General features: G+C 33.7%; 1 protein-coding gene across 3 annotated transcripts in view; it reads right to left on the bottom strand.

The window, feature by feature from the left end:
- Positions 1–1,522: 1,522 nt before the first annotated feature.
- LOC126770200 (neurogenic protein big brain) overlaps positions 1,523–14,637 on the bottom strand; it is a 70,744-nt gene continuing 57,629 nt past the window's right edge. Inside the window, exons 3-6 of one of the 3 annotated variants that reach the window (XM_050489472.1) lie at positions 6,210–6,420; positions 3,537–3,883; positions 2,883–3,091; positions 1,523–2,694 (exon numbers count right to left, since the gene is read on the bottom strand). In XM_050489472.1, the coding sequence (XP_050345429.1) occupies positions 2,567–2,694; positions 2,883–3,091; positions 3,537–3,883; positions 6,210–6,420 (895 nt within the window). In that variant the 3' untranslated portion in view covers positions 1,523–2,566. Of the gene's footprint in view, positions 2,695–2,856; positions 3,092–3,512; positions 3,884–6,209; positions 6,421–14,637 lie in introns of those variants that run through there. The other 2 variants (XM_050489464.1, XM_050489480.1) reach the window with 2 other exon arrangements.

The raw sequence follows: 14,637 nt of genomic DNA on the forward strand, positions 1-14,637 counted from the left end.
GATGAAGAGGCAAACCCAAGGAATAATATGTTACTCTTTAAGCTTTCTTATATTAGTAATACAATTGTTTTATTTTGGTTTGAGATCTGACACATGGGCGGAGTTTTATAAACATGGCCGACATTAAGTTAAAGTTTTTTTTTAATAACGAAATAAAGTAAGTGAATCTTGCAATTACTGCCTGATAAAATTGTAAATGGTGAAAAATTTAAAGGCAGGCCATGTAACAAAATAATAATAATAAGTCGTGTCACTTTTCTTAAATTTGTTGCCACGATAATGTTGTCCCCAAATGTCGAATTTAAAGACAATCCTCACCATGTAGATGAAATCGATGAAAATTTTATTTATTGTAATAATTTTTTTTTATATATAATATTTTTTTTTAATTAATGTCAACAATTAGGACTTAGTTTAACTTATTAATTTTTGGCTATTGTTAATGACTAATATTAATTTAGAATTTATCAGCGAATTTTGTAATTTTACGTTAGTTTATATTAAGGCCATCAGAAGTCATCTCGCCATATCTCAGATCCCAGTTGGAATTGATTTGTAACACAGATTAGTTTACATTTCAAATAAAACCACACGTAACATTCACACGATATAAATATATACTTCGTAAGTTTAAAATTTTTATACGAGGAACAAAATTAGATTAAATATATTTTGTTCATACATACTTTTATTGGAAACAAGATATATACAAATTTTTTACATTAAAACTATCGTCTAAATAAATTTATTTTGGAAGCCTTAAATAATATTGGAGGTAACAGTCTTATTATAAAGTATTGAATTTACTTTAGAGAGTGAGTATTACAAATATTAATCTGAATATTCTTAAATACGAGTCGATAAACATTATAACAACGTAGGAGCATATATTTTTTTTATCCGGTATAAAAATGGAAATAGATAAATGTATCTAGATAAAGTCTTGCTCAAGCAATTTATTTCTAACGATAACCATTTAAACTATTAAGAAATTTGTACATTTTATCATTAAACATTTTTGCAAACATACCTATCTATTCGTTGTAGAAATTCTTAATGTTATAAATTCAAAGATACAATAAATACATTGGCAAATTGTTAAACATGTTCTAGAGAAATCCTACGTAACATTGCTTAAGTTTAAATAGGTAATAATTAGTACAATGATTTGGTATTTTGAAGAGTATTTACAAATTAACGTCTATCTACCTTAAATATTAATTATCTTACAACTTTAAATCGTTTGCCTATTCCATTAGCTTTGATTTTCAAACAAAAACACAAGTTGTATTTAAATATATTCCACAGATATACAGTACAGTAACAGACTGTGAATGTGACCTTAGCCCACTGCTGGGCTAAGATCTTCTCTCCCTGAGGAAAAGGTATTAGCTTATTCCACCACTCTGCTCCAATGCGGGTTGGTGGAATACACATGTGGCAGAATTTCAATAAAATCAGACACATGCAGGTTTCCTCACGATGTTTGAACCCACGATCATCGATTAAGATTCACGCGTTCTTACCACTAGGCCATCTCGGCCACAGATACATAGATATATTTATAGCATGGTTATTATTTATTTCTTCTTTTTCTAAAAATACCGTAAGGTAACGGAAGTCTTAAAAAAACTATTATTTGGTCCTTTGGTACATATACGAAATAATAATTAAATTTATTGAAAAAATCTGTCACAACAGGTGAATAGATTTCCATTGTGACTGTTTGTACAACTAACGCAAAACAAAACAATAAGTGTTCTTTATATTTCATAAGATAGTTCGGCGAATTGCCGCTAGAGATAATATCCACTGGTAATAGCAACGAGTATTTTGTGTGATTCTTGTTGAAGAAATATTTATTTGTTTTGTTAATGTTATAAGAGCCTGGAATTGAATGTTATGTAGTAATATTTGTTTAATTACAAACGTTCTACTAGTATGTATGATTAAGTTTAAAATTGGTAATTTTATCACTAGATTATTTTTCATAGAAACTATTACAAATATCAACTATTTTTCATTAAGTCTTAGTTATATAACAGGTTGTCTTTATATTTATATCTAAAGTAAAATTTAAATATGATAGAGACTACAATTACAAAAATTTAACAATAATATCGAATTGCTCATTTTTATATATTCACCGTCATCACTTTGTTAAATTGGTAAGTACACAGTACAAGTAGTTCAAGTAGAGATGCATAAAGCGGTTAAAAAATTATCAATAAGTATAAGGTATATGAACCAATATAAGTCTGGTTAACCTGACGTGTTTATAGACTCCGTCAGCAAATGTGCGCTACAGTGTAAAAATGTAATTTAAATCCGGGAGCATTTAACAGCTTACGAAAAGTGTACACGTCATCGAAATATCGGTGCACATTCCTACACCATTTGGGTACAAGTTCACGTCACGAGTCACACGGTCGGAGCCTCACGGCACAAGTTTACGTCACGGGGCACAAGTTCGCGGCACGAGGCCCGCGCCTCACGCGCACACGTTCGCCGGGCCGAGCGCTCAGACGTCGAAGAGCAGCGCAATATTGTGCTGCGAGGCGCGTCGCTAGTAGTGCTCGGGCGGGCGGTAGGCGCGCGCGGGCGCGAAGCTGCCGTACGCGCTGTCCTCCGACGACAGCGGCCCGCGCCGACTGCCGCCGTACACCGACTCGCGCCGCTCCTGCACCGCGGCGCCTGGCGAAAGGAGAAGTATTGAAACGTTTAATGGTAATGATCGATAAAAAAAGTAACACAACAAAGACAAGAATAATAAGCAACTGCAGATGAAATCCTAATTGTCTTATTTTTTTTACAGAAATATTATTTGATTATGAAAATTTAGGAAATGACATAAAATAACCCTCTGGGTTATGTAAACCTACCGGTGGGTCCGGGCCGCACGCCGTTAGCAGCCCCGTAGGCAGGCTCGCGCTGCGCGTTGTGCACGTTCTGGTTCATGGTGACGGTGTGCGCGGGCGGCCGCAGCAGCAGCGACTGCGCGCCCGCCAGCGCGGCGCCGGCCTGCGCCACGCTGGCGCCGACGGCTCCGCCCGCGCCCGCGCCGCTGCTCTTGCTGTACACCGACTGGGACCTGAAACGCGACGGGTATTACTAAATGCTTATGGAGCTTCGTCCGTTAGGGAACTATACCCACTAAGAAGCTAAAATTATTTAAAACGATTTGGATGCCATGCGCAGGTTAATTTAATGTATCGTTATGTATGCACGCATGTCTGAATTTGTTCTGCAAAGTTTTGACTACGTGCTCTATCATATGATATCGTTTAATAGGAATCGTGCAAACATTTCAAATACTCAATAAAAATAAAGTGATCTATTCTAAATCAAAACTATAGTATCCACGTAATACAATCCGTAAGTTGAAGCGGAACGAGTACAACAAATATAAAAATTCATAAGTAAATAATGTATCGAGTAAACTAATGAAATTTAAAAGCGAAACTAAGTCTACTCATTTTAGGCTTGACTAGCCTTAAACCATCAATAATTACGTTTGACACGTGGATCCATCAGACCTGTGGAGAGTGTGACGAGCCGGCGGTGGGGATCGACAGTAGAGTGACTTGGTGCCGGAGTACAGCGGCTCTGTTGTGTCGGGTCTAGGAGCCGCTGCAGAGCAGTAAGTCGGCGCATGGCGGTAATGATGATGAGAAGGAAAGGCCGGCTTGTCCAGTTCGTCAAGGTCTCGTGGTGAGGAGGCACGAGAGTTGGAGTTAGCCCGCGGTCGCCGCGTGCCCCATTCATGGAGAAGTGCACAAGCGATGCCTCCTCCGATGCCACCGACCCAGCAAACCCAGTGACTTTCCCAGCGAGACAGGACAAATGATGGCCCTAACGACCGAGCAGGGTTTAATGATGGCATCTGAAAAGATAAAAAAATATATATTTAACTAAAAAAACTCCTATTTAATTCCTTATGTATAGACTAGATCTTATCAAATTCATTGAATAAACGACTAAAGCTGCTGTGAATGATGCCATGAATTGGAACTTAAATTTAAATAAACATCGAAAATAGTTTTTGAATGTGAAGTAAAAACTTATAAAATTCTAAAATTTTTGGAGGATTCGTTCCTCTGATTAGAATCTCAGTTTTATCCACTAGGACATCTCATAATATCTCGTGTTTCGGATGATACTTGGTAAATTCCTTAAAACTGCAAGGGAAACTATATTGCAATGTAATATTCCAGCTGTAATCCATTTTACTGCCCTCAGGTGCACTTGGCATAAGATTATACCTCGTTATAATAGATGGCTGAAGATCAATCGTTATTTATGGTAGAACTACCTACGTTACATGCCACTAATGTGAACTCGGAATACATTACGAGTTCAAAGATAATATGAACATTAGGCTCATATGATTGGTCATCAACGCTTGTTTTTTCGGATTTATTTAAATTTTTAAATTATTCGTAATTCTCATTGTTATTATTTAATAAAAATCAATAATTATTTGTTCAAGTAGTAATTAATTCCACCGAAAAGAAACGACAAGAAACTCAGTAGTTATTATACATAAATACATAGTTAAGGTTTACTATTTAAAGTAACAAGAACTGCAGTTACCTTACTGAATGGTGAAAAAAGATATAAAATATTCGAAAGCTTTTTAAAATTTAATTTTGAAGTCCGTGTACGTCATAATTTTTAACAGCATGTACAACAAACTCGGCAAAGCCATCGCTTCCAATTTCAATTGTAAAGAATTCAAGAGGCTTGATTGCACTACATTCGATGTAACAAGCGAGCCAGTATCGCAAGCCATTCAGGTCTCTATAGCATACGGAACAGGAGATATATTTAAGTCAAGGAAACTATTCACTTCGTACCAGAATTTGTGCAATTTTTTCACATTTATTTTGAGACGGAAATGAGCGAACGATTTAAAAAACGTCCCCATTGAAAGGATCCCGTGCTATTTCTTCACTATGCTTACAACAATGGCGTCCTACCTGCGGGGATTTTTGCATTAAAATCATCTTCTTTTCATTTGGTAAGGATTGTTAGCTGTAATTAGGGCAGATACAACTTTGTAGCATAAAAGGGTTTTTACTGTATCCGCGGTCGAAACAATCCCTGCTAACCGCGAGAGCTCCGATAAAAGAAAATGGGTCATTTCGCTCATTTTATAATTGCAAAACTTTCTGTTGATCTTAGATTCTTAACAATACTTTTAATTTTAATATTGCAATGTTCTTTATAAAAGCTCTGCAAAAAAGTTACTTAAGATTAGAAACCGTGATTACGCCCGAAGTAATCGGGCAAATGGAAATGATGAATAAACAATAAGAATTATTATATATATTATATTTCGCTGTACCTACACTAAACTTTATTAAAATTGATCAATATAAGTAATGAGACATACATATATACTTGTTACATTAATATATACAAACAACAAAAATAATATGACCGACGTTTGTTGACATTTATTAGAAATATATTATTAATTGCAACTATTATTGAAAATCTTAATTTAAAAAAGTATCCTTAAATTTTTACATTTTTTTATTATTTTGTCAATAAATCACAGTTGTTCAGGTATCTAAAGTATTATACAACGAAGTGCCTAAAGTAGTACGGAAGGACATTTTAAATAAATCGCAATTTCGTTCAGGGAATATTGAATAGATATCAAAGGTATCTTTTCTTGTTTGAGTTTTTGTTGGCCATACTTTGTCCAAACAGATGTGTAATAGCGAACATCTGCCGGTAAAGATTCCCTTCACAAAAGGCAGGTAGTGTCGCGGGTGGATACGCATTGTGTACGGAGAATAGTAATGGAAGGACGCTATTGAGCATTCTATCTTGGTCCGCTAGGAGGCGTACTACGCTACTTACGCTTGTACATACCCACATCATATCATCACATCATATCACGAAAAAACGTGGAAATTGATAAAAGGAATATTATTAATATTTTTATAAAATCGGTAGGCCGACTGGCAAATAGGTCACCTGATGGTAAGTGATCACCACTGCCCATAGACATTGGTACTGTAAGAAATATTATCGAATACTTACATCACCAATGTGTAGTAGCACATCCTTGCCCAACCACCAAGTAAACATAAACTTTTTATTATCGATTATGTATATTTTCAGATATAATCCAAATATTTATAATTCGTAACATCCTTGAATGTTGATAACTTGACTTTAATAGGCTTACTACTTACAGATACAAAGCTCGCAGCACAATATGCGGCACCAAGAAGTGCGGGTGCTGCACCAGTCCATCTTCTTTCCATCGCAGCAAAATAGGCGGCAGCCACAAGTCCCGACAGCAGGAGCTCGGCACCAAGGCGCTCCCATGCTGCGCCCGCTCCGGCAACACCGCCGCCAGGCAACGATGCCGCCAGACCGCCTGCGTATCCGGGAACACTTACTCTGGAAATAAATTAAACACTTAATAAAACATATATAAACATAGCACAGAAAATCAGTAGCTACTTATTTAGCTAATTCTAAATAATAAGACTAATATTATAACTCAGTGTGTATCTTTGTGAAATTACGGCTAAACCACTGAGCCGATCATAATGTAATTTAATGTAAGACAAAAGCGTAATTACAAAATTTACTGAAGATATAAAATTTAGCCCGCAGGGAACACCTTGGTAATATATTCAGTGTAATAGCGATAAACTAATGTCAAAATACCTGTAGTTTTACAGATCTTATTGAAAATATATCATGAGGACCAAATAACTGTCTTGATTGATATTGCAATGAATATATTACAAATCTCTCGTCACGGCAGGTACCACCCACTCATCAGATGTTCTACCGCAAAACAGCAGTACTTGGTATTGTTGTGTTCCGGTTTGAAGGATGAGTGAGCCAGTTTAATTACAGGCACAAGGGACATAACATCTTAGTCACCAACCTTGGGTTGGTGACGCATTGGTGATGTAAGCGATGGTTAACATTTCTTACAACGCCATTGTCTATGGGCGTTGGTGACCACTTATCATCATGTGACCCATATGCTCGTCCGCCTTCCTATTCTATAAAAAAAATATAATTCTATTTAGATCACGGTCGTCTGATATACGAAAAATGCTTAAGGACAATAAGCAAAAGGTCAAAAGCCACTAAAAATAGGTTTTCTTTTATTATATAATTAATAAAGATTCGTCGATTTAGTCAGTACCTACCTACTCAGTGAATCCGTGACATTGATCATCAGTATCAGAATTGCAAAGTAAATGTGACAGTAAATCTACTTGAAGTGTAAAAAGACAAAACTAGTATATTATAATGCCATTTTTCCAAAGATAAAATTGGTATTTAAAAATGTACCAGTCTAAGAAAATTACCTTGTATCGGCCGAGTAAAAAAAAGATATTAACAAAAGTATTTTATATATTCCGTAAGTTTACAAGTAGAGAATAATACGAAATTTGTACTCAAAACTCATAGTATGCTAATTACTTACTACATCTGCTATTTTGCTTTGCGATTAGTTTTTTTATTGAAAATAGATTGGTGAGCTAAAAAATGGGCGAATGCCTATACACAAAGAATATTTAAGTTAAAAAATATAATAAAAAATATTGAATATTAATAAAGAAGCACCTTGAAATTACTTTCAAAAGGATGAGATTTATAAGCTTTTTTCTATTTTGCTTCGCGTAATTGGTTAACAGAAGTAATAGTAAACGTAAAAGAAATGATTCCATTACGCGCTTATATAATTCCGGGAAAAGTTTGACTTTCATTTAGTTTTCCGAGAAACATTATACGAAAATTACTTTTTACACTTTTATAGCTTTATTAAGAATGCTCCTATTAATTCTGGTAATTAGTACAAAAAGTATTAAAAGCTATTTTTTCTTCCATATACAGTACTTAAAATAATAAAAAATGCTAAAAAGTAAAAAAGCTGAGATGGCCAAGTGGTTCGAACGCATGAATCTTAACCGATGATCGTGGGTTCAAATCCGGGCAAGCACCACTGAATTTTCATGTGCTTAATTTGTGTTTATAATTCATCTCGTGCTTGACAGTGAAGGAAAACATCGTGAGGAAATCTGCATGTGTCTAATTTCATTGAAATCCTGCCACATGTGCATTCTACCAACCCGCATTGGACCAGCGTGGTGGAATAAGCTCCAAAACTTCTCCTCAAAAGGGAGAGGAGGCCTTAGCCCAGTAGTGGGACATTAACAGGCTGTTACTGTACATTACTTAAAAAAAGGTAGATATTATCATTTTCCTTGTTAATTGAAAGTTAATGAGATAAAGCAAAATAAGTTAAGATAAATATGTTTTTTCCAAAACGAATGAAAACGACTGTCATGAAAAACTCATTAGTAACTCGCTTATGAAGTTCCCTTCGAAAGTCTTAAATATTCTTGCTTTATTTTTATTGTAATATATAATACAAGGCTGCCTGCTATAATAAATTTATATAAAACTAAATATGTGCTAGCTAGTACTTCGGATAATATAATTATTTTTAACGAAAACAACAATAACGTAGTATGGCGTAAAGTGACATACTTAAGAATATATATATATATATATAATATATACATAAATAATATAATAATATATAGAAGAGTCGGTTGTATCAAGGGAGCCATTGGTTGGCGAATAAGAGTCGAATAGTAATCACGATTGTAGTATAGAGGGGCCCGCGTCACATTATAAACAGCTTACCTACTCCCCGCTCTCCTCAGTCCTATCCAAGTATTACTTAAAGATATTACGTTATTCATAAAGCTTCTCGTGTCTCGTAAGTCGTATAGTTTACCTAATATCGAGTACATCGTTCCGACGACGTCGTTTTAGGATTTTTATGACACGGTATGCTGGGAAACCGCCTATAAAAATTCTTTACTATGACATACCGATTTCAATAATATAAATATAAAAATATAAAATTCGATATTTCACGATCTCGTGGGAGTTTAGTATTGAAAAATAGTATTTGAAATATGACATTTACTTCTATTTCAATTTTGTAGTACCTACCTTAAAAAATGAAAATGAACGCGGTATTTATTTATCTGAGTGGAACTTTAATAAATTAAAATATCCTAATATAAATGTTCATGATTATAAAACATCTTAAAGGTGAAATTGATCAGTCATTCCCATATCATTTATTTATTCATTAGAATGAGTTGCGTAAAATACTGATATATTATTTTTATGTAGCATAAGCAGAAAGTACAGTTGCAAATAAATATCAATTTGTGAAACAGAGGGATGGATCAGTGATTAGAATTCGTCTTCGATCTTAAATAATCTGAAACGAAGATTGCGGATTTAATTCGGTTACGATTGAATTTTCATGTTAATTTGTGTTTATAATTCATCTCGTGTTCAGTGGTGATGAAAAATATTTTGACGACACGCGTTGTATGAAAATCTGCCATCAAACCAAATTTCATTGGAACAGCGTGGTGGATAAGCGTGGCCTAAAAACCTTCTCACAAGAAAGGTGATTTACAGGCCGTTACTAATGTTCTTATTAATTTAATGTATCTGTTGTTTTCTTTATCTCTCACACTTGAATACATAAACATGATATGATCGTTGACATTTAGAACAGTTATTTATTTCGAACAATAAATGGAAAAAATGTAATATACCTAAGTATATATATATAGAATTTGTAAGCAAAAGATGGTTTAATTTTCATAAGAATATCAAATCTTATTCGTTTCTATAAACGCCAGTAGTAATCATGCAATGTGGTTAGTTCACAACTTCTAGCTATACGTATTTACAGTCCTTTTATATATAGTCGTGGTCGAGTAAGAGGGCTTAAGTGGATGGACCTCTATAATTACATTGCTAACATGTGGATGTGTAAATTGTCATTACATCGAACATTATGGGATTAAATGCCGCCTAAGCTGGAAAGTTCGAGAATTGTAACTGTTCGTTTTAAACGTGCTCAAACAAACGTGTCAGCTTTTTCAAGAATCTTGTTATAAAGATTTTGTTTTAAACAAGTTAGTTTTTTCTCTGTCTATATATACAGATACGTGTACATATGTAGTAGATCTGCAATTATGTCGTAGTGGCTGGGTCTGGGTGTAAGCCTCGGGTGGGCCAATAAAAGTTATTGAATTTTCTTTCAAGAAAAAAATATTAATAATAGCCCGGATTTAAGCAGTGTGTAAAACAGTTTACGTCCTCGAAGGCCCTTCTTGCTCCTTTTTCCCCTTCCCGTCCTACTAGCAATCGAATATGCACGTGTGTTTGTCCACTATAATGTATCTTAGGGAGCTGTTGAGAATGGCCGCAAATCAATGGAAATCAACGGACAAAATATTTTAGGAGGAATCATCGGTATCAGTAATTCGGAATATATTTTAATTAAATATCTTGTATTAATAAATATGACTGAACAAATCGAAAATCGATTTTTTAATTTAAAAAAAATAACGGCTGTTACAGAACTTTTGTTAGTTTAACATAGTTATCCGATATAGAATGTTTAAATCAATATTAACAAATAATATCCTCATATAAATGTTTTAATTTAGAGTTGCATATAAAATATAATGTAAATATTTGTCAGTTGAAAGTAACAAAGTGTTTTTCAATTGATTCAACCTTAAGAGAAGTCAGCTGCTGTGTAATTATTAATAAAGCGACTTAAAGTGACATAGGACACGCAACTCCGAACTGTCGCCGCATCTGCCCTCACGTCACAAGCTACGGGAGTCAATCATTGAGTGAATCAGCCAAGACGTTAGTCTTTAATTAATACTATACAGGAGTAACAAGTGTATATATACATACAAATATATATAGATGCGAAATGTACTCGTGTTGAGGGCTATTTAAGGCCAAAGTAAATATGTTTAGATGTGCACAATTGACTCCTATGAATGTTTTCAGTTTAAGTGTATATTTTTCAGTTGGGCAATTTATTGCAGTCGGTATTAGTGTAAATGGGGTTCATGGAAATATCAGACCTATAATTAAATTACATTAATGTTTCGTAACATTTTAATGACCCAAAAAATCAATCTTGTAAAAGGGGACCAGTAATAGTTGGTGTAGAAACTAGTTCATCCGCTTCTACCTAGTAACAATAGACATTGAGTTCGCTATCAGATGAATAGCATCATTGTGGCACGACGGCTGCGAAGTTGCCGACCCATAAACATTTCCTTAGATCCTCGATGTGTCAAAAGATTGAAAAGAACAAAATTAACAGAACACTTTCATTCACATCACATTATAACATTTACAAACGGCTGAAACGAATTGGAAATTTTAAGTAATGCAAAAACTTGGTATAAATAATATTACAACTATGTAGGTATTCAATATTAGAATTAGGAAAATACTTTATCTAATTTTATTTAAAATTTACATTATCACAAAAATTTAGCCTAAAATGAAATGTTTTATAATCTTCACCTTATAAAAAAGCCAAAATATTTTAGTTTCTTTGTTACTTATTTTTCTCCAACTCTTAAATTTACAAGCATCGACAGCCTTATTTATAGCCTTATTTTGCTCATTCTGTCATTATTGATTTGACATTCAAAAGAAGAAGACAGCATTGTTCAATTAATAACCCCCTAGAACACAATCGTTTTACTTTATTTATTAAAAAATATCACAAGTTACATTATTCGGTAAGATAAAGCCTTCATACATCGACGAGTGATTAAATAATGCAGCGATTACCCCCGTAGCTCGTTTATCACAGTCAATGTTACGGCAGGATCAGGTGAGTTATTGATGAAGTCATTCAGAGCTCCGTTGAAGATCAATGATATCTCGAGGGAAACGTCCCCATTACCACCACAAGCCGACCAAATACTCCAAATTTAATTTTCCATTAATGAAATAAAACTTCACCGGACGTTCTGCGACGTTTTTCAACACACGTCGCCAGGAAATGAGGTCCTTTATTAAAGTTTTTATTAACCACAACCACAGACTATATAATACTACATCAAGTCTCTACGATTTATTTTATTAAGCTCGTGGCGTGTTTAAGACGGTCCTTTTATGAGGACTATTGTATATTCATGTATAGTTTATCTCCTTTTTGTCTTTATGAAACTGATTTTATTAAAAAACCTTCTATTCGTATTTTGTTCAATGCTTATAAAATATTTGATATCTCTTTTCTTGCTGCTAAATAAATCTAACATCAAATAAGAATAATCAATAATAAAATATTTTCAAATGTTATGTTTATTCACAAAACAAAAGTCTGACAATAATTGATTATTTATCATAATCATTTCTTATCATAAGTATCATATTTTTGGTCTCGTCTTCGTAAGTTTAATGTTGTACTAACAAATGAAATCTTGCATTTTCTTTTACACTAGAAGATTTTCAACTAAAGCTATTTAGCTTTAGTTGAAAATCTTTGCCGTAAACGCCGACATTGGAATTAGACCTGATAGCCATTTGGCTATCAGGTCTAATTCCAATGTCGGCGTTCAGACGAAGATCTTGTTATTGTTATTACCGACAAAGCAGTTACAAGTAGATTATAGTAAAAAGCCCGTTTTCGCTAAATAAAAAATAGTGTCCTATAAAATTAAAGGAATATTTTTGTATGGTTGACCTTATTAAATCGATTTATTTTAAATAACCATTATTCTGTTTAAATAGCAATTGAATATTCATTATTCGAGCGATGTACAATTGTTGATAAATTATTCATAAAGTAATTAAAATAGATATCGATAACTTGTTCATTTGGTTACAATTAATTTAAAATGTATTCACGAATCGATTGAAATCATGTGATTATTTATAAAAAGATATTCACCGTAGCGAACATCGAGCTCACAAAAAAGTATGCAAAACGCTGCACCTGCGTTAGATAGCATCTAATGGCGCTCATTAGATATTCTAACATCCGTTCTAATACCTTTGTAACGAGATTATACCCCTACATGTGTAATTTGGAGTTTTTTTAATGTTTTGAACGGATAAAACTGATTTGTTTAGCCGCCCTTCGTTTTTTGTCAATTTTGGGGAAAATCTGAGATTTGGACGTGAGATTAAAATGATTACCGTATTCAATTTCAATGTTTACACACTGAGCGGACGATACGCGTATTACATATACTCGTATATAAATACTATAATCTTGGACCAACAATGCGTACATAATTTATATTCATTATTTACTTAAATTATATCTAAAATCGTATTGGATATCTTAATATAAAAATAATATGAGAGTAATTTACTTTTCATCGTCTATAAAACTAGTTTAATTATTTTGTTACCATTTTGTTCACATATGTAACAAATATTTTAGAAAAAAATATTTAAGTTTGTCAAGTACATTTTGGTACATCAACCCTCAGATTGTAGTGTGGGATGATTATGCATAATTTATGCGCTTTGGATCAAGTGGGACAAATGTTCTATGGTAGGGTGGACTATCTTTTATCCGTTTTGTCAATGGTCAGTAAATTGGCGAACATTGACACCTTATGTCGATGACTGGACCGAATATATTGAGAGAACAATACACGTATTAGCACCAACCTTTTTATGAGTGGCCTTTATGGTTTTTGGGATGATAATGCAAATAAGTTACATAGCAAACAGAAATAAGTTCTGGAAGCATTATTCAGAAAACGATTTTGACAGATACATTGGATATGCGCGAATAGTATAATCTTATACGTTTTAGGTCTTCTTACTTTATGCATAGCCAAGATGGCCTAGTGGTTCGAACGCGTGAATCTTAACCGATGATCGTGGGTTCAAACCCGTGCAAGAACCACTGAATTTTCATGTGCTTAATTTGTGTTTATATTTTATCTCGTGCTTGACCGCGAAAGAAAACATCGCGAGGAAACCTGCATGTGTCTAATTTCATTGAAATCCTGCCACATGTGTATTCTACTAAACCGCATTGGAGCAGCGTGGTGGAATAAGCTCCAAACCTTCTCCTCAAAAGGGAGAGGAGGCTTTAGTCCAGCAGTGGGAGATTAAGAGGCTGTTACTGTTACTGTACTTTATGCACTGTTTATTGTTGTTGTTGTTGTGTTGTTGAAACTTCAAACTGATAATGACAATAATATGTGGAGTTTATACGAAAGTAACAATATTTTTGTGGACTTCTAAACTATACAAAAATATATACATAATAATATAGACATTTTACATTCTATTCACTAATTCATTTGCGTTACAAGAGAAATACAAATATAGAGTAAGATATTAATTAGCACTAAGAAAACAAAAATCTGAAGGATGCACCAATTTGAAGAATAACAGTGTCAAAACAAAACTAGATACTACAACTATTAACAATGTCACAATGTGTTGGAAATGAAATTAAAACCGAATAGTTCACATTTACGTATTTACAACAAACATTTAAAATGCGAAGAGAATAACAAAACTATACATAAAAAAACTAAACTAAATCATCAATAAAAAGTACCCAAATTCAACCCCAAAATATATTTAACAAGCGAACAATTACATTTAATTCAACGATGCACTTTTTAATGTATCGCAATATGCCGCCCCACATATCGAAAGCTATCTTTTTAGGCGGTAATAAACTGTGACATTTGTTAAAAATTATAACCGAGAGGGTATCGCTCCTAAAATTCAATTGTATGAAGTGGCACTTGT

Source organism: Nymphalis io, chromosome 1 (assembly GCF_905147045.1).
Source record: "Nymphalis io chromosome 1, ilAglIoxx1.1, whole genome shotgun sequence".
Lineage (NCBI taxonomy): Eukaryota > Metazoa > Arthropoda > Insecta > Lepidoptera > Nymphalidae > Nymphalis > Nymphalis io.